This window comes from Notolabrus celidotus, chromosome 18 (assembly GCF_009762535.1).
Source record: "Notolabrus celidotus isolate fNotCel1 chromosome 18, fNotCel1.pri, whole genome shotgun sequence".
NCBI lineage: Eukaryota > Metazoa > Chordata > Actinopteri > Labriformes > Labridae > Notolabrus > Notolabrus celidotus.
The window spans coordinates 2,223,744-2,245,244 of record NC_048289.1 but is presented as its reverse complement, the minus strand read 5'-3'; the positions used below and the strand labels follow the sequence as shown (position 1 = coordinate 2,245,244).

The window sequence follows — 21,501 nt, the reverse complement described above, 5'->3', positions numbered from 1 at the left end:
AAGTAAGAGACAGGCAGAGAGAGGGAAAGACAGGATCCCAGTGTGTCAGTCTAAGCCTATAGCAGCATAACTAAGAGCTGGTCCAAGCCTGATCCAGCTCTAACTATAAGCTTTATCAAAAAGGAAAGTTTGAAGCCTACTCTTAAAAGTAGAGAGGGTGTCTGCCTCCCGGACCCTGACTGGTAGATGATTCCAAAGGAGAGGGGCCTGATGACGAAAGGCTCAACCTCCCATACTACTTTTAGAGACACTTTTCCTCAACACAGTTGTTGATTCACATCACGCCTGCTTTAAAGTTTATGTCACTTTTTAATGTCACAATTGCGTTTATGTTTTCTCAGGTTTCGGATCATCTGCAATAAGATCATCGCCCACAAGATGTTTGACCACATCGTGCTCATCATCATCTTTCTCAACTGCATCACTATCGCCATGGAGAGGCCTCGCATCGACGCCGGCAGCCCTGTGAGTGTATTAACCCTTTAATCCCACTGTTTACTCCACAGCATGTCTTCAGTGACAGAGGAAGACGTGAAGGGAAAAGAAAAGGCTCATTAGAGGGGGACACAGCAGTGCGCTATGTATGCTGTATGCATGTGGAATAAAGAAGCTAGCTGGCAGCTCATTAAAACCCACACAGAAACCTGTGAGCAGATCCAGACTTTTCAAAGAAACTCACATGAAACTGGATCACTACAGCCGCTCTGCAGAAAGAAAACAGAGCAACATAAAGTAACCAGGGAGTCACTGCTGGAGGACTGTGAGCCAGCAGCTTTGTCTAATGTACAATACAGTATCTGCTGCACTGCATCATCAACACCCTCATCTCCTTCACTAATGCACCATCCCTTCAAGTAGAGAAGAGCTGGCTGAATGCCCTGCAGCAACACACACACACACACACACACACTCTTCGAACTCCTTGTCCTCCCAGCACTTGCAGCAGAGCCCAGCCCAGCCGCTCCGTACATAAACACAATAATTATCACTGTTAGGTTTGGTTCTCGCTGAGTGAGGCGCACCGTGGATGAGCCTAATTGCGGTTCGGCCTTGCTGGAACGCTCCGTTCTGCTTGTTTTGCAGCTGAAACACGCAGGAGACAGCGCCATCGTAATTGATTCAATTATCTGTGTGCTGGCGTACGTGGCTAATGTCCAGGAAAGGAGATGTTTAACAATTGGAGGCTGCCCCACAGGCTGCTTTGTCTAATCAGGGCGGAGAGATCACAATCACAGAGATGGGATGATTTCTTGCCTTTCACCTCTGCACACACACACACACACACACATTTACTAACATCAAAGACACGTGTATTTACATGCTCCTGCATTTCATCCATCTCCTGCTGCGGCTGTCTCATGCATTTTGTACTAGGGCTGGGCGATGATTTGTTAACGATAATTATCCTGATGTTATTTTTCTCATATAACAAATGTTTGATCAAAATTGGAAATACATGTAATTACACCTAGTGTGCCTTAAAAGCTACCACCCAACAGACAGAAGAAGAAGACAGCATTGAACAGCCAATCATGTTGCAGGGTGAGAGGTAGGTGGGGCTTATAGATGTTTGGAGCAGAATGTAAACACAGCTGAAACAAGCGACAGTGACACTGAAGAAAACTCAAAACCTCCAGCTCAAAGCAGAGTGGTTAGTCTGACACTGAGTGACTCTGTGTTAACTATTAACTTCATACACTTCATTAAATCTACTTTCAGGATGTGGGTAAAGGAAGAGCACAGAGACAACTTCTGCTGTGAACACGTTTAATGTCCACCACGACCGTAGGACAACTGAACACTGAATAACCGTGATGCATTCACTGCACTGTGGGAAACAACATCACTCTGCCTGTAACCCTTAGTAATCTTAAAGGGGAGAGCACAACTCAAAACAGTACAGTCATGGCCAAAAGTTTTGAGAATGACACAAATATTACATTTTAACAAAGTCTGCTGCTTCAGGGTTTTTAGGTGTTTTTGTCAGATGTTTCTATGGTATAATGAAATACAATTAGAAGCATTTCATAAGTATCAAAAGCTTTTATTGAGAATTACACAGAATTCATGCAATAAGTCAATATTTGCAGTGTTGACCCTTCTTTTTCAAGACCTCTGCAATTCTCCCTGGCATGCTGTCAATCAACTTCTGGACCAAATCCTGACTGATGGCAGTCCATTCTTGAATAATCAATGCTTGGAGTTTGTCAGAATTTGTGGGTTTTTGATTGTCCACCCGCCTCTTGAGGATTGACCACAAGTTCTCAATGGGATTAAGATCTGGGGAGTTTCCTGGCCAAGGGCCCAAAATCTTAATGTTTTGTTCCCCGAGCCATTTTGTTATGACTTTTGCTTTATGGCAAGGTGCTCCATCATGCTGGAAAAGGCATTCTTCATCACCAAACTGCCCTTGGATGGTTGGGAGAAGTTGCTCTGGGAGGACGTTCTGGTACCATTCTTTATTCATGGCTGTGTTTTTAGGCAAGATTGTGAGAGAGCCCACTCCCTTGACCGAAAAGCAACCCCACACATGAATGGTCTCAGGATGCTTCACTGTTGGCAAGAGACAGGACTGATGGTAGCGCTCACCTCGTCTTCTCCGAACAAGCCTTCCTCCAGATCTGTACCTTCTGCAGAATATCAGTCTGTCCCTGATGTTTTTACTGGAGAGAAGTGGCTTCTTTGCTGCCCTCCTTGACACCAGGCCTTCCTCCAAAAGTCTTCGCCTCACTGTGCGTGCAGATGTTCTCACACCTGCCTGCTGCCATTCCTGAGCAAGCTCTGCACTGGTGGTGGCCCGATCCCGCAGCTGTAACACCTTCAGGAGACGGTCCTGGCGCTTGCTGGACTTTCTTGGGCGCCCTGGAGCCTGTTTGGCAACAATTGAACCTCTCTCCTTGAAGTTCTTGATAATTGGATAGACGGTTGACTGAGGTGCAATCTTACTCGCTGCTATAAACTTCCCTGTTAGGCCCTTTTTGCGCAATGCAATGATGGTTGCACGTGTTTCCTTGCAGGTAACCATGGCTAACAGATGAGGAACAATGGTGTGATGCACCATCTTCCTTTTAAAGTGTCCAGTCACTCAATCATGACAGATTGATCGCCAGCCTTGTCCTCATCAACACCCACACCTGTGTTAATGTGTGTGACACCTGTGTGTCATTGAAATGATGTTAGCTGGTCCTTTTGTGGCAGGGCTGAAATGCAGTGGAAATGTGTTTTTGGTGATAAAGTTCATTTTCAAGGCAAAGAGGGACTTTGCAATTAATTGCAGTTGAGCTGATCACTCCTCATAACATTCTGGTGTATATGCAAATTGCCATTATAAAAACTGAAACTGCAGACTTTGTGAAAATTAATAGTTGTGTCATTCTCAAAACTTTTGGCCATGACTGTACTCTAATAATACACAGTAGATAATTTGATATATCTTTGTTTAAATTTCAGAAATGATGGATTCAAGAAGTTCATCAGAAACTAAATCCAGATACAAACTAACAAACTGTCTTCAACTTTCACTCAGGAGCAAAAATCTGACTTTACATTTAAATGAATCATGATTGGATATTTATCTTGATAATTAGCGATATCGACTGATATGAGCGAGCAGCCCCAAACAGCAGCACGATCATTCATTACACCTGTGAGCTGTGAAGCTTGGAGCTGCGGTCCTCCTGTGCCCGGGTGGTCATTCCATGAGGCTATTTGTTTGTCTGTGTGGGTTGTTTTGAATTAATGAAGAGGACTGTGAATCAATGATTCTGTTTTGGCTGTGTGTAACGACCAAACATGTATAATTTATCTCTGTGCTGCATCTCTTTTAAAATGTCTGCTTCTACTTATCGTCCCAGAGATCAAATGTTTGAGTTGTGAACACGTCGGTGTGGACTGTGGGCTGAATAATCCGTTTATTGTAATGGAAGTGATGTCAGTCTCTGTGTTTGGGTTTTGGTCCCTCGCTGTTTTGGTTTCGTGCTCGAGGGTTGCTCGGATACAACTTTCCTTTTACTCAATGGAAAAGATTCAGGACGATTATACCACCTATTATGAATTATTACTCCTTACTGAGCTGGGAGACAATACATCACTGTCTAGAGCTCCAAACTGAATTATATCAGCATCAACAATACAAAACACAATCCATCTACATAATCAGTTTACACGTCATTGGCTGCAGACAGAGAGAGGGCCGTGCACACCGGACTGGGATTAAAGCTTTCCAGGAACCGGGGGTTGACTCACATTTGTTTTTTATGGATAACAGGGAGTTAACTCAACCGGTGCCTGAGGAACCTGAAACTTAGACCAAAGCATCTTTCTGCCATCATATCAAAATACTCACTAAGTCACATATTGTTCATATGAGATCCACAAATCAAGTTATGGAAAGACAGTTTGAGCTGTTTGGAGATGTAAAAAAGACCCAATCAAGGGAAAGTGTGTGTGATGGGAATCAAAAGGCCCAGATTATGCATCCAAGAAGGACTTCTTTCAATCTGAGGAGGATTTCTTTCTCTCTATAAACAAATATCTGTTCCAGATCAAACATTTACACTGAGACACAAATCTGCTTGATGCTGTGTCACTAGAGACAATAAGTGTTTCAATTTCCTGACTTCCCTGAAAGCAGCATTAGAAATGATGGATCCAACCTCTATTCAACAAACAAACATCGTAGACGAAGTTTTCTTCTCCTCTTGAGGACAGACCTGATAAAGCTTTTTACTTTCAGCTACAACTAACCTGTAATTACAGATTCTGATTCAGAGACATGTTGAATCTGGATCTCAGGGTCTGGGTTTTAGTCTGAGAAGGGTTCTGGTCTCTGCCTATAGTCTGTGGCTCAGTGGGTAGGGTCGGTCGGCTATCAATCGGAAGGTTGGCGGTTCAATCCCAGCTCCGGCAGTCCTTGAGCAAGACACTGAACCCCGAATTGCTACCTCTGTTGTTCAGAGGTGTGTGAATGTGAAAGAACGAGATCAACTAATACTGATGGTCCCTCACTACGTAGCAGTCTCTACATCAGTGAGTGATTGGGTATAAATGGGTGAACGTGACGAGTAGTGTAAAAGTGGTCAGAAAGACTAGAAAAGTGCTATATAAGTACAAGTCCATTTACCATTTATTCACCAATCAGGTGTCAGCAGGACAAACTGTCTGTATAGAGAGCAACAGCAGGTGTTCTAGAATTCTGAGAGCAAATGGAACATTCCGTTAAGAAGGTCAGAGCTTGAAAAAAACATCAGTGTCTTTTTTTTTTAGCTCTGACCTCTGAATGATTTTACAGTAGTGGTAACTTTTTGGCTTCTTGTCAGGTACCTTCAATGTTTGCTGTGTTCGGTGTTGTGATGGGAGAAAGTGTAGTTGTTTTCCAGCTTGTGACACAATACGACAAGTTTGAGAAGATCATTGAGTTCATATGCAGTTAGAAATATACTGGTCTCAAGCTGTTTTGCTCACATTAAATATGAGGCGAGTCTCAGAGAGCCAATCTGAGGTTTTAGCCATTGCTGTGGTTAATTTGGCTCGGCCACTTCTTGCCTTTCCTTACCCTGTGCATATAGATGACAGTGTCATCTATGCACATTTGGATTTCAACTTCAGGGCAGACAAGTAGCAAGAGTAACTACGAGTGATCACTAACGGCCAAATTCCACCAGATCCGTGTCCGGTCTGTCTCTGATCCGTCACAGCACAGGATCTGATAGGTTTCTATTCTAGTCAATGTGTTAACCTCCTCTGGATCCGCTCTGTTGTGTTCCGGCTGCGTCTCTGATCTGGCAGGTCAGAGTCCTCCGGATCAGATACACAAGACTTCTATTTTTGCCGGATGCCGGAGCACGACGCATCAATCTCAACAGAGCAGATGGAGCGGGACAGGAAGTCAAAATGAAAACATCCGGTTAATTTTCAGAATAAAACACTCTGTGTTATCACCAGATCGTATTTCACTTAACTACAACAACAAACCAAAGTCATGATGAGCGGAGCCAGGCCTGGAGTCAACAGGTCAGAGGTTTTCAGAGGACCAGAAAGACAACATGGATGAGGAGAGGAGGAGGAGAATCCTTGATTCAGTGATTACTGCACATTAAATATGAGGCGAGTCTCAGAGAGCCAATCTGAGGTTTTAGCCATTGCTGTGGTTAATTTGGCTTGGCCACTTCTTGCCTTTCCTTACCCTGTGCATATAGATGACAGTGTCATCTATGCACATTTGGATTTCAACTTCAGGGCAGACAAGTGGCAAGAGTAACTAAGAGTAATCACTAACGGCCAAATTCCCCCAGGTCCGTGTCCGGTCCGTCTCTGATCCGTCACAGCACTGGATCTGATAGGTTTCTATTCTAGTCAATGTGTTAACTTCCACTGGATCCGCTCCGTTGTGTTCTAGCTGCGTCTCTGATCCAGCAGGTCAGAGTCCTCCGGATCAGATACACAAGACACATTTTTTCACCGGATTCCGGAGCACGACACATCACAACAGAGCAAATGGAGCGGGACAGGAAGTCAGGTTTCACCAAAACAAAATGAAAACATCCGGTTAATTTTCAGAATAAAACACTCTGTGTTATCACCAGATCGTATTTCACTTAACTACAACAACAATCCAAAGTCATGATGAGCGGAGCCAGGCCTGGAGTCAACAGGTCAGAGGTTTTCAGAGGACCAGAAAGACAACATGGATGAAGAGAGGAGGAGGAGGAGAATCCTTGATTCAGTGATAACTGCAGGGAAAACCTCAGTCACATGACTCCAGCTGACTCCTGCTCCATGCTGCGTTCTGAAAACACAACCGGTGGGTGTTGATGGACGAGAGAAAGCACGGAGCCGGACAACAGCGGATCAGAGACGGACTGGACACGGTTTGGTGGAAGTCCCATGTTAGTCTCCTCTCTGCAAAATTAACTAAATAAGGCACATAGACAGACCTTGCTATACTTTGGCCAGTAACAAGTAGGTTTATGTAACTTTCCAAGGCTGAACTTGAACTCTGAAAGCTGGTTTCATTTTGATACACACTTTAATCTCTCACCTTTTGCAGGAACACTAGAAGAGTTCAAGAAACTCAAGGAGTCAGTTGACCATGTAGACTTTTAAGGCATTTCTAAATAACAAATGGAGCTTGACTTTCTACCTTCATTTTTCTAGCTCCCTCCCCTTTCTACTACTTGCCCTGACCCCTGTCTCATTTCCTACCACATGCCCGTTAGAACATAGTGAATGAAATCATGAAATAGTTCACAGAGAAGAGGAATGGCTGCTGTCAAGCCTGGAATTTATGAACCCTCTCAAAAAAAAACAGCATTCCCAATGAAGTCATGCCTGACATTTCAGAGCATTCCAGAAAAAACGCTGCAGACTGCCATCGCTGTGTTTATGATGCTGTGTCCCTCTGAGCTGGGTTGATGTTAGCTGCAGGCCGTGGGAAAGGCAGCCACCTCACACACACACACACACACAAATACACACACACACACACATCCAGAAAGTCATGCTGGACGGAGCTGTGTCCCCTCAGACGGAGGGGGAAGTAGGGTAAATAAGCGCTCTGTGAAGGGATCTTATTCCTGCTGCTTTGCTTGTTTTCTCTTCTCAGCCCTTGTTTAGCTCAGTAAATACGCTCCCATCTACTCCTGTGCGCACATGAGCCGTGCTGCCGCAGGCTACAGGGAAGCATGGAGTGCAGTAATGTGTGCGCAGACGGAGATCTAATGGCTTCATTCTGACGGTGTGGTGTTGCGTGCACTCTCTCAAAACAAAATGATTGTGCTTGTTTTCTGAATTGACTGTTTATCTCTGATGAAAGAAATAATGACTGTGATGCAACATGTGAGTTTCATTTGGGGAAAACATATTTCAGCCTGAGAGTTTAGTTTCTGCACACAGCAGACTGTTTGAGTGTTCAACAGGTGGTCTAACGCCACTGTGTCCCTGGGTAATTACCTTTTTTTTTTTGCACTGTTAAAAGGAAATTTTTATTTTGAACACTTCCTGTGTTGCTAATAAACAGTAAATTGTGTTATAGCCTGCTGGCCATCATTAGTGGCTGAAACAGGAAAACAGCTCCCTTATACATTATTCAGCTGTGCAGCAGATCAATTCAGAAGCAGAGAAAACTCAGTGGAGAACATGCTTTGAACAAAATGTGAATTTTAAATCAGCATGGATTAACTTTCAGCAGGTACAACTAACCTGGTCTCTGTGTCTCCCCTACTGCAGGAGCGGATCTTCCTCACGTTGTCCAACTACATCTTCACGGCGATCTTTGTGACCGAGATGACGGTTAAGGTGAGACACCACGGACCTGGAAATGAATTCATTAATGAATGCATTTTATTTATAGGCGCCTTTCTGGACTATCAAGGTCACCTTACAACATACCAACAGTAAAAAACAACACTCAACGGCAAATGAATACATAAATATTACAGAATAACAATTCAATACTGGAAAAAAAAAAGTGAAGTGAAGTCCTTGCAGTCCCATAGAGACAGATTAAAGTGAGTAGGCTTGGTGGAAAAGGTGAGTTTTGAGGCGGGATTTGAAGGTGGTGGGAGAGGTAGACTTTTGTAAGTCCTGTGGGAGAGAGTTCCAGAGGCAGGGGGCCCAGCAGCTGAAGGCTCTCGACCACATGGTGGTCAAGCGAGCAGGTGGGAGTGTGAGTTGGGTGGAAGAGGAGGACCTGAGACTACGGGTGGGTATTTTGGTATGGAGGAGCTCAATGAGGTCCTGAGGAGCTCGGTTGTTGATGGCTTTGAAAATGAAAAACAGAATCTTAAAAATGATGCAGTACTGTATTTGATGGAAAGCCAGTGGAGCTGCTGCAGGACAGGTGTGATGTGGCTGGTGGAGGAGGTTCTGGTGATGCACTGTTAAAACAAAAAAGCTGTGAAAACTCTAAATTTCAAGGCAACTGTCTGCAAGACTAAGACCTTAACTAGAAATCTGACATTTGAGCCAACTGATGAGTTTTTGTTGAGATAACTTATCATTCATATGTAGTGTAACTTAAAGCTGGGGTTGGTAATCAGATTTAGATCCACTTTTTGTTATACTGGTTAAAATGATCTTTATGTCCTGATGGTAATCAATACATAATGTGTTCTTAAAAAAGAGTGAAGAAAAGCTGCTATCTACAGCCGGAGTAAACCTGGGAAAACACCAACCAATCAGCCTTTTTTGGGTGCCAAAATTTTAAACCATTCAAATCCGGTCCTGCCGTTCTGCCCGCCTCCTGCGCGTACATTTCCCCGGCGTGTACTCTGAGTCCCTGTCTCCTGCCTCTACTTCCCCTGACTCTACTGACTGCTCCTCTCGCTCGACCTCGGGCCTGTCCCCTCTGACCCAATGAGGTGCTTTGTCAGGACTGTAGTCCGGATCAGAGTCTAAAAAGCTCTCACCACGGGGGCTCTGACAAGCAGAAGAATGAATGACATTTAGTAAGTCCTACAGAAAATGTAGATGTACTGTAGCATCTGTCCGGACGCTGTAGTGATGACGAGCCGATTCGTGAACACGTTGAGTTTTAATAACCGGTCACTGTCGGCCGTGATCACGCCAACCAACAAAACAACAATCAATGTTTGAATGAATGAAGAACTTCTCCTCTTGTCTCTCCTCTCTCCCGCTCACACACTCTACACCTCTCCTGATGCCTTCACTGACCGTCAACACTGTAGGAAATAAGAGCATCTACACTGAACATGTTTAACAAACAGTAGAGCTGTTACAGTATTATATATGTGTTATAACTTTTCTCCTGATATCGTGTCACCAGTACAACTGGATAATGCTAGCATGACAGTTGTGAGTACTAACAGCAGCCATGTTTGTTTGTGTTTTTAACTTTCACTATGATAATGTTTTGGTGAGGACCGGTTTTGAATCAGTCACCATCATATGGTCGCAAGTCAGCGGCACTCGTGCATGTGAGCGGGGGCGTCGTTTTGCAGGAGCTCCGAGGGAGGAGGGGAGGGGTTAGACAGAGTCCTGAGGAAAAGCTACATTCAAATTCATGCTAGTTTTCCGAGACTGCCAACCCCAGCTTTAAAGTTTGGAGTTCTACATACTAAGAAGTGAAAGTTGTGCTAACTTATTATTGTGAGTTCAGAAAATGTTCCTTTGTTACTGCACGTTACTGCACCGTTTTCACACCTGCAAGGTAGCTAGCTAATGTTCAAGGCGGCTAACTATTGGTAATGACCGCGCCTTATTAAACTAACTAAACAAATTAAAGTGACATTAACCGGTAATCAACTCACCATCAATTAAACAACTGTAAAGCTAGAGTTTCAATACAATACTCAAACAAAAGACTCACCTTTAGGGCGATCAAATCCACTCAGGACAGGAGAGATGGAGCCACATGTGGGGAATTGAAAGTGTGGATGAAGACCCCTGTAGATTTGAGTTGGAGACCCCGTTCTTTGCCTGAAGCAGACTCAGATAATTTAGCCGAGCCTCAAACCCATCATTTACAGTTTTGCCAACCTAACTTATGAAATGAGACCAACTTTACACAACACACTTAATACAGGTAGTTCAGATAACTACTTTGATGTAGTTTGAAACAAAATGGGACAACATTTGTTTACTTAACAAAAAAATCATTTTCAGGCCAACAATTTGAAGTTTTCATTTTTACTGTGTGATGCGGGCAGCAGGATTTTGAACCAGCTGACGTTTCTGGATGGATTTGTCAGGTAAACCAAAAAGAAGGGAGTTGCAGTAATCTAAGTGGGAGGTGACCAGGGTGTGAACCAAAATGGCAGCACTGTTAGGGGGGCAAGAGATGTTTCAGAGATGGAAGTATGCTGACTGGGTGACATTATTGATGTGGGACTGGAATGACAGTGTACTGTCGAGGATGACACCCAGACTCTTAAAGGTGACATATCATGCAAAATTGACTTTTTAATGGTTCTCTACCTGAAATATGTGTCCCTGGCATGTCTACAAACCCCCCGAGAATGAAAAGAATCCATTCTGCCCCTGTTCTGATTTCTACACCTTTCTGTAAATGTGTGTGAAACGAGCCGTTTCAGACTTCCGTGTTTTTGTTACGTAACAACAATATCCGGTCTGTCACGGAGTCAGAGCTCGGAGCTTGTTCAGCCCATAGACTGTATAAAATAATACTGAATCCCTCCTCTGTTTTTCATTACCTGCACAAATGTGTGTTAACAAGGAGCTTAGGAGGGAGGCATGCTAGTTGTAGGCTGTCTTAATAAACACAAAGGTCGGTTTTACTCCCCACGTCTGCAGATTTGAAGATATAGTGGATGATTTTTATTTAGCATGGATAAGTGCTAGCGCTAATTAGCATAGCCATATAGCTATATGTTCATAGCTGTAGCTGTAGCTGTAGCTGTAGCTGTAGCTGTAGCTGTAGCTGTAGCTGTGTACCAAGACACACGTCAACATACTGACAAATAAAACAACAAGAAACACTAAATCTGTGACCAATCCTTCATAAAAGGTCCTGCTGCCTTTCTGGCAGAGGTCGGTTTTACTCCCCACGTCTGCAGATTTGAAGATCTAGTGGATGATTTTTATTTATCATGGATAAGTGCTAGCGCTAGTTAGCATAGCCACATAGTTACATGTTCGTAGCTGTGTACCAAGACACACGTCGACATACTGATAAATAAAACAACAAGAAACACTAAATCTATGACCAATCATTCAGAAAGGTCCTGCTACAGGCGCCTCTCCGTCAGGATCAGATTCAGAGGGTTGAAGTAACGTGATCTCTGAGCAGCCGTGTATATTCAGCCAACATGTAAACATTAGAGCAACGTGCTGGAGAGCCGAGGCACATCCACTTCCTGAGGGGGCGTGGTCAGAGAGAAAACAGAGTGTTCTGATGAGGAATGAAGAAGAGGACTTTTCAGGCATGCCAAAATCTGATTTCAAAGTGTTTTTTTGAGCATAAACTTTAAAGACATGTTTTGGGGACCTCTTAGACCAATATATGTTGATGAAAAAAGCATGATATGTCCCCTTTAACATGGGGGGAGGGGGAGACGGAGGAGTTGTCACTGAGGATGGAAAACACCTTGAGGTTTACTTTCTGAAGTTATGTTCCACTTTAAACTTTTTCAGCTCTTTTTTATGCAGCATACTGAATTTTTGCAGCACTCACAGATATGAATGTGTTGTGTATGAGGACTGTACCTTATCAGTAGTCTGCAGCTTTGAGAACTGATGGAACATCTGTGTTCACTCTCAAAGAAAACACTCTTACAGAAAAACTAGAAACCAATTCCAAAGTACACTCGGACACTAATCTGTAGTCTGCTTGATACCCGAGTGTTCGATCAGCACAAACAAAAGCAAACAGAGTTGAAATGGAAGAAAGAGAATGAGAGATTTAGACTCAAACGGGGGTGAACACACACCACGCACGCACACACACACACGCTCTTGTGGCTGTTTCATAATACCACGAGAAGGATTGTCTAGCCAGTATTCAAATGGATCAGCTTTGAATGGAGGTCCGTGCAGGCGTGGGCAGGAGCAAGCGGAGGCAGAGGGGAGGGAAGTTCACGGGTGTCACTTATTGAAAGCCTCTGTGTCTATTTCGGGTCTTTGTGCAATTGATGTAAGGCCTGTACACACAGAGACATGCAGACACACACAGCACAGATACAGTAAGCAGAGGTTTCATCATCTGATGTTTAAGTAATCACTTTTAGTGAAGTGTGAAGAGACGTTCAAGTGATGGTTGGTTATCACCAAATATGTGCAAAATCTAAACTTTAGAGAGGAAGTGTGTTATTTCATCTTTATTACCTGGCCCTCTTACTGATCTTCTGGCTGTGTAAGATGCTTGATTCTGATTGGTCTAAACCCCTTGACAACAGTTATTAACTTTCACTAACATGAGCAACACCAGAGACAAACTGATCACACGTCATGTCAAATCATCCATCCATTATCTTGACCGCTTATCCCGTTAGGGGTCACGGGGGGCTGGAGCCTATCCCAGCTGGCTTCGGGCGGAAGGCAGGGTACACCCTGGACAGGTCGCCAGCCTATCACAGGGCTAACACAGAGAGACAGACAACCATTCATGCACACACTCACACCTACGGGCAAATTAGAGTGATCAATCAACCTGGTGAGCATGTTTTTGGATTGTGGGAGGAAGCCGGAGTACCCGGAGAGAACCCACGCATGCACGGGGAGAACATGCAAACTCCACACAGAAAGGCACCCACCCAACCGGGGATTCAAACCAGGAACCTTCTAGCTGTGAGGCAACAGTGCTACCCACTGCACCACCGTGCAGCCCCATGTCAAATCAATCCACAGAAAAAGAGTTCAGACACATTTAGCTTTTGCTTGTTGACACCATAGACCGTAAGGTGAGGTAAAACCGTTGGCTTGCGTTAGCATCAAATTGGTAAGCAATGTGGCTAAAACTTTAGCTTCAGTTAGCATGCTAATATAGCAGGCTACTGACATTTTCATATTGGATCCTGTCCATCAATGTGATGAAGGAGCGGAGCAGGTGAGAGAAACTTTAGGTTAGTGATCTCTACAAAGAAAGTTAAACCAAAGTTGTAGGTTCAAAGTTGTGACATTAGTTTCTTTTTAAAGGTGTGTGAACCACAGAGCTCAGAGAAGAAGGAGAGCTGAATGAGGACAGTTTCATGTTCAATCCACCGCAACAGGCAGAGAAGAATCCATCACCATCATGGAACGATTGTTGACGAGGAATCACTGGGACAAATCATATTTAATCAATGATTTTAACAACGTGTTTGTATCTTAAGTTAGAAGCCGGGTAATAAGTGGGATAATGTGTGGTTAGCAGGAAGTTATGAGAGCTTCCTGTCTGGATTCTATTTCGCATAAATACCTGCTAACTATAAATTATCCCTCACTTAGTAACTGGATACATGTCCAATAACAATGCCTTATTTATTATTGGTGCAAAATGTAACCAGTGAGTTCTAATGATACAACATTTCTCCTAATAAGTAAATAAATAAATAGGTCAATCAATCAATCTTTATTTGTATAGCGCAAAATCACAACAAACGTTATCTCAAGACTCTTTTACAAACAGAGCAGGTCTAGACCACTCTATGTCAAATTATGAACAGAGACCCAACACCAAGACAGGGTAAGACTCAGTCTGACCCCACCTAATCCACCATGAGCATTGCACCTCACAGTATTTAGCTAGTTACAGCGGAGAGGACAAACTTCCTTTAACAGGCAGAAACCTCCAGCAGGACCAGACTCATGTTAGACAGCCATCTGCCTCGACTGAGTTGGGTCTGGAAAGAGGGATAGAGGAGAATAAGAGAGAGAGGGAGTGCTGATAGTGATGAGACGAGTAGTAGTAGCTGTTCCCCCGGCAATCTAAGCCTATAGCAGCATAACTAAGAGCTGGTCCAAGCCTGATCCAGCTCTAACTATAAGCTTTATCAAAAAGGAAAGTTTGAAGTCTACTTTTAAAAGTAGAGAGGGTGTCTGCCTGACTGGTAGATGATTCCACTAAAGTAAAAGTAGAATTATGTGAAAGTCTGAACAATATTATGTAAATGAAGGAGACGGAAATGTGTTGTTTTTTCTCTGCCGTCCCATCATATCCCTAAACAAACTCCAACATGTATCCTCTTCCCCTGGAAGGCCGGTCTGATCCAGTATACCTCCTCACTTTCTGATAAGTTATACTAAGACAACAGTAGCATCTTAAAAATGTTCAAGGAGCTGTGTACTCAGATTTTTCTGATTAAACCTGTTAAAGAATGGGAGAACTGTCATGCTAGCTCAATTGTTTGAAGTACTATAAAGACAGTAAAATATATAAATCTGCAATGATTCATTCTTGGATCACTTTGACCTACAGTATATGTAGGAAATCCAACATGCATTATCCTGACCTGTTTCTGTGTAGAGCAGACTTAGTGGAGCTTAGTTCAGGAAAATATCAAATAATACAACACTAAACACTGTTCCTGCTGACATTAGAAGAGTCTGCTGAGGCTCTCTTGCTGTTTGTAATAAAGTTTGATCAGCCACATCCATCATCCCCCTCTGCACTGCTTTTTTATCTCTGCACTTATACTTCTATAAACTTGCAGTATGTGCCGTTTAATATTTAGCTGAAAAGAGAGAAAGCTTGCAGCATTTCTGATCTCCCCTTCCCAGCTCCAAGTAAACAATTACTCTGTAAAGTCAATAAGCTGCACACAAAGGATGTTAAACACCAGCTCCTAATGAATAACAAACACATCTACACACGCACCAACAGAAATATGTATTGGATTTCTGATTCATTTGTATGCAACTTAATTTCAGCTTTAAAGTGTGTTTCTTTCTGTATCATCAGCATACAGTAACAGTCTGCACTCTGCTGTGTCTCTTATGTGTCCAGATCGTTGCTCTGGGCTGGTGTTTCGGGGACAAGTCCTACCTGAGGAGCAGCTGGAATCTTCTAGATGGGATGTTGGTGATGATTTCTGTTATTGACATCCTGGTGTCTCTCATCTCCAACTCTGGGACCAAGATTCTGGGCATGCTCAGAGTGCTGAGGCTGCTGAGGACGCTGAGGCCTCTACGGTAAGACGCAAAATCACATGTCTGAAGACTGTTGAGAGGACAAATGACATCAAGTCTTACCTTTTACAGATGCAAGAAAAAGTATGTGAACCCTTTGGAATTACCTGGATTTTTCATAAAATGTGTTCTGATCTTCATCTAAGTCCCAACAATAGACAAACACAGTCTGCTTAAACTAATGCCACAAAAAAATACATGTTTTCATGTTTTTATTGACCACACCATGTAAACATCCACAGTGCAGGGTGGAAAAAGTATGCAAACCCGGAGGCTAAGGATTTCTCTAAGATCTAATTAGAGTCTGAAGTCTGCCTACCTGGTGTCTGATCAATAAGGAGAGATTGGTGGTGTTGGTTAAAGCTGCCCTGTGCTATAAAAAAAACACATACCAGTTTTGAGTTTGTTATTCTCAAGAAGCATTGCCTAATGTGAACCATGCCTCGCACAAAAGAGCTCTTAGAAGACCTACGATTAAGACTTGTTGACTTGCATGAAGCTGGAAAGGGTTACATGAGTATTTCTAAAAGCCTTGAAGTTCATCATCTACAGTCAGACAAATGATCTATAAATGGAGACAGTTCAGCACAGTTACTACTCTTCCTATACTCTTCCTAAGAGCAGAATGCTCAATGAGGTGAAGAAGAATCCTAGAGTGTTAAATAAAGACTTAGTCAAATCTCTGGCACATGCTAACATCTCTGTTGATGAATCTACGATACGTTAAACACTGAACAAGAATGGAGTTCATGGGAGGATGCCACGGAGTATCCACTGCTGTCCAAAAACATTACTGCTGCAGGTTTGAAGTTTGCAAAAGAGAACCTGGATGTTCCAGAGCACTACTGGATAATACTCTATGGACAGATGAAACCAAGTTGAGTTTTTTGGAAGGAACACATAACAGTGTAGGCCCGATCTACTAAAGGTTTGCGTGTATAAAAACACGTGCAAACTTGATAGCGCGCGCAAAGCTGACGTACTAACCAGGAGCACCGAGGATTGCGTTTTTCAAATGAGCAAAATAGCACTCACAAAACATTTAGCGTGTTTGCCTTCATGAATATGCAGAATACATGTAGATCATCAGAACACACAAAATACTGGGAGGAGGAGATGCAAATGTAATCATTTAGCACACGCAATGTGATTTATCAAACCTGAAGCAGATAGCGAGCGCTGTATTTGCATGTATATTTAGCACGTTTGAAAGGCAGGTGCAAACTGGCACAGCGTTACGCACACATGGCTGCGGTCACTGTAAAGCTCATCATAACATCGCTTTACAACATGCCCACAAAAGCTGGGCTTACAAGCATTACTAAATGTTTTAATCAATCAAACCAAGAGAACAAATTAATAATAATAAAACAACACAAAACCAAAGCAGTTCAGCACCACGGATAGCGACCGCATCATTCTGACACCCACTTTAACTTTTTCATATAATGAGAGCACAGTAGGTCACTGTATCAACAGATATAAAGTTTAGTTAAATTGGCACAGCGGCTCACATGTTCACATACAAACAAAAAATCAATATGAAGTACTCGGACTACTCACCACTGTTTGGACGAGCCTTAAGCTCTGCGGACTTGTCCACGATGCACTGTATGTCCATTTTCTTTGATCTGTCATTCTCAATAGATAACATGACATGTCCACTCAGTCTCTCCTGTCCCATCGTGCTCATCAAGGGGTTTTTAGTTAGTTTTAACTTGGAGAATGAGCGCTCACTGAGCTGCGCCAGGCAGCTCTGCGTAACTCCTCATCTCGTGCTTGCAGCAGTGTGTTGGGGCGAATTGACTCAAACATGTTCCCAGTTCCATTTAAGCTGGTGAATCTTTGGGACAGTTGCTGGATGATGATATCAGGCATTAAAAACGTTCACCGGAAAGTTGCTCCCTGGGACAGTGAGGCGACTGTCTTCATCCAAGTGACGCCTAACTTTTCTAGAGCAAGAGTGGCAGACTAAGCCTCATCAAATCGCTCTCTAAACTCCATCAAAACACTGATTGTGTTTTGGAGTAGAGTAGATGCGTTTATTTCATCGGCAGATCTTCTGTTTTTTTCTCACATCGTTCACCTTTTCACAGATGGCCTCCCAAATCGCGTTTCTAACACTGAGATGTCTCTGCTGGAGTTCACCGATGTGTTTATTTCCCTCCTCCACAAAGACCTCCAACTCCATGGCTTATCACTTAAGGCCACTCTGCTCTCTCAAACTCTCCATGGAGACAGCCGATAGCACACACAAAATCCTTGTAAAATAGGGCGGTCCGCACCACTTTTGCACTGGTTCTCATTTGCGCACGCAGTCTTAGTAGATCACCCGCAACACGCCCAGAAATAACACGTGCAAAATTATTATTTGCACACGCAAATTAGCGCTCGTTATTTGGGATCTTAGTAGATCAGGCCCTTTGTGTAGAGAAATAAAGGCACAGCACACCAACATCAAAACCCCATCCCAACTGTAAAGGATGGTGGAGGGGGCATCATGGTTTCGGTCTGCTCTGCTGCCTCAGGATCTGGACAGATCGCGACAAACAATAAATTCCCAAGTTCATCAAGGCTTATTGCAGGAGAACTTAAGGCCATTGATTCATCAACTGATGCTCAACAGAAGATGGGTGATGCAGGACAATGCAAGACAATGCAGGACAATGACCCAAAGCACAGACGTAAACCAGCGTCAGAATGTCTTCAACAGATGGAAATGCACCTTCTGGAGTGGCTCAGTCAGAGTCCTGACCTCAACCTGATTGAGATGCTGTGGCATGACCTCAAGAGAGAGATTCACACCAGACATCCCATGAATATTCCTGACCTGAAAAGTTTTGTTAAGAGTACTGGTCCAGAATTCCTCCTGAGTGTTGTGCAGGTCTGATCTGATCCACAGGAAACATTAGGTTGAGGTTTTTGCTGCGAAAGGAGGGTCAACCAGTTATTAAACCCAAGGGTTCAGTTACTTTTTCCAACCTGCACTGTGAATGTTTACATGGTGTGGTCAATAAAAACATGAAAACATATAATTATTTTTGTGGCATTAGTTTAAGCAGACTGTGTTTGTCTATTGTTGGGACTTAGATGAAGATCAGAACACATTTTATGATGAATTTATGCAGAAATCAGATAATTCCAAAGGGTTCACATACTTATTCTTACACACCTCTACGTGTGTGTTTGGACATACTTTGTGGGAAAGACTTAACAGAGAGTACTGAGTCACCTCATTACAACAGAAGTTTACCTCTCATCACCTCTCAGACTCAAACACAAGAAGTGGATGTTTTGAAAAGATGGAGGGAGAAACAAAGTGAGCATTTAATCAGATCTGGAACCACACGTAGTTTCTGAGATATGTGTGTGTGTGTGTGTGTGTGTGTTTGTGCGTTGGTATTTATTTTATTGTTCATTCATGGGTGATATTATCAGCATGTACACAGTCGCTCAATTATGTTTATTTGAGCGGAATAAGGTGGAAATCACCAATTTAGAGAGTGTATTTGTATTTGCATCTACAAATATGTGTGTGTGTGTGTGTGTTTGTGTGTGTGTGTGTGTGTGTGTTTGAGAGAAAGAGACGGAGAAAGTTTGAGAGAAAGAAAGCAATCCTGTGTGATGACATCAGACAGGGTTTTGAAGTATGTGCTCTCCTCTTGATGCTCTTGGTTGAACCTTGATTGTGTTTGTCGTTGTACCATCCATCTCCATGCGTGTGGCCTCATGCTCGACTTGGCTCAAAGCCACCGATCAGGGTCTCAGGGTCTCAGGGTCTCATCTCATGAAGGGGAACGGCTCTGCTGTTGTTCAGTATTTCTCAGTTTTCAGGATGATCACAAACGGACTTTGATCTTTTCTTTCTGTTGTTCTTTCATCACAGTCAATCAATCAATCTGTATTCGTACAGCGCCAAGTCAACAAACGTTATCCTCAGACTCTCTCCAAACAGAGCAGGTCTAAACCAAAGTTACAGTGGCAAGGACAAACTTCCTTTCACAGGCAGAAACCTCCAGCAGGACCAGACTCATGTTAGACACACATCTGCTGAGACCGTGTTGGAGAGAGGGATAGAGGGAGATGAAGAGAGAGAGAGATGATAGTGGTGAGACGGTTAGTAGTAGTTGTAGCAGCTGGAGTCTGGCACGTCCACAGCAGCAGAGATCCAGAGGAACCTACGAGACAAGGGAGCTCAGGGACTCCAGAAAGGTCTATGGTTAGGAACTTTAATGGGACAGGTAGAGTTAAAGTAAGAGACAGACAGAGAGAGGAGAGAGAGGGAAAGACAGGATCCCAGTGTGTCAGTCTAAGCCTATAGCAGCATAACTAAGACCTGGTCCAAGCCTGATCCAGCTCTAACTATAAGCTTTATCAAAAAGGAAAGTTTGAAGCCTACTCTTAAAAGTAGAGAGGGTGTCTGCCTCCCGGACCCTGACTGGTAGATGATTCCAAAGGAGAGGTGCCTGATAACTGAAGGCTGAACTTCCCATACTGATCTCATCTTAATCCACCATGAGAAGAGACCTCTTTATTAATTGCATTATTAATTCAAATTAAAGGAATAACCTGTATGTTTTTGCTAACAAAGTTACACAGTGCTTCATAAACAGCTTTAAAAGTTTGGAAACAGTAAAAAGCTGAGATAGAGAAACATATGTGAGAGGATCGTTTGTTGACTCTATCAAACGTCTCCACAGCTGTAAGGCCAGCTGACAAGCGATCCAGCTGTGACCAAGCATCTGCATCATTTCTCCCAATCATTGCTTCAAGCGTGGCTTCACATGAAGCTTTAGAGGAGCTCATCGTTCTGACAAATATATATTTAATTGTTTCTTCTCTCTTATATTGTTCCCTCGAGCCTTCACAGGAATACCTTTAGGGAAGGAATGAGACATAAGGAGCGAGGGAGGGAGACATGGATGCAAACAGCTCATTTTGATCTCTCACTAACGTCCAGTGATCCAAAGTCAGCACTTACAATTCGGAAGCCTTCTCTGTGACATACACGTCCTGTATGTGTGAAACTACAGTTCCTGCAATGGAATACGACTGGTCTAGGGATGTAAATTTTAAGTATTCTCCATGATTGATCTTGGGAAATGTTAACGATCAATTATCGATTCATCATTTTAAAAAAGGTAGACGTTTTCTAATGTCAAAAACAATGCCAAATGTATTTTTTTTTTATCTCTGCTTACATACAGTCATAATAATGAAGGCTCTGACTACACCATGTGGATTTACTGCATCAAGGGAACTGAACAGAAACATATTTCAGAATCACAGTGTCCAGTTTTCTGTCTACTCATTTATTGAGAAACATGAGCATGTGTAGGTGGTCAGCTGTCAGCCGGGAGCAACCTGGTCATAATCAGTCCGCCAGTAGAAAAGACCAGACGGCTCTGATGTTGCTGATCTTCAAAGATGGGGAAATGTCCTGTTTAAAGTTCTCAACCTCCGTGTCCGTGTCCGTGTGGTTGTCTGCAGCGGTCCCCTTAAGAAGAGCTTGTGGAGCTGAGCGTCTCCGCTGGGCACAACACCTTTAGTCAGTCCCTCCAGGAAGTTGCAATTTCATGTTCACTACTATCAACGCAAATTCAACCAATCAGCGCAATTTTTTTGCGGCTTTGCAATTTTATACAATCACTGCAACTTTCCCGCAAATTTGACCAATCACCTTCACCTCAGCCCCTGTCATCGGTTTTTATAGATACTAGAGTTATTATCTGAAGGTTAGCAGTGTTAGCTTGGTCTCTGCCTGCAGCAGGTGTGCTTTATGAACCAGCTCTCCTCACCTCCATGCATCTGTAGGGACCTTTCACATTTGAACCGATACGGTACCGATACCCGGTACCTGGGAATCGGTACCGGTACTCAACGGTACCAATTTTCGGTACTTTTGTGTGTTTATGTGGT

The 21,501-nt window shown here is 43.2% G+C and overlaps 1 protein-coding gene across 1 annotated transcript in view; it reads left to right on the top strand.

Annotated features, from left to right (window-relative positions):
• The window catches only part of cacna1g (calcium channel, voltage-dependent, T type, alpha 1G subunit), a 436,435-nt gene that overhangs the window by 328,003 nt on the left and 86,931 nt on the right, over positions 1 to 21,501 (top strand). Inside the window, exons 20-22 of the mRNA XM_034708799.1 lie at positions 342 to 465; positions 8,227 to 8,295; positions 15,401 to 15,585. Of these exons, the coding sequence (XP_034564690.1) occupies positions 342 to 465; positions 8,227 to 8,295; positions 15,401 to 15,585 (378 nt within the window). The remainder of the gene's footprint in view (positions 1 to 341; positions 466 to 8,226; positions 8,296 to 15,400; positions 15,586 to 21,501) is intronic.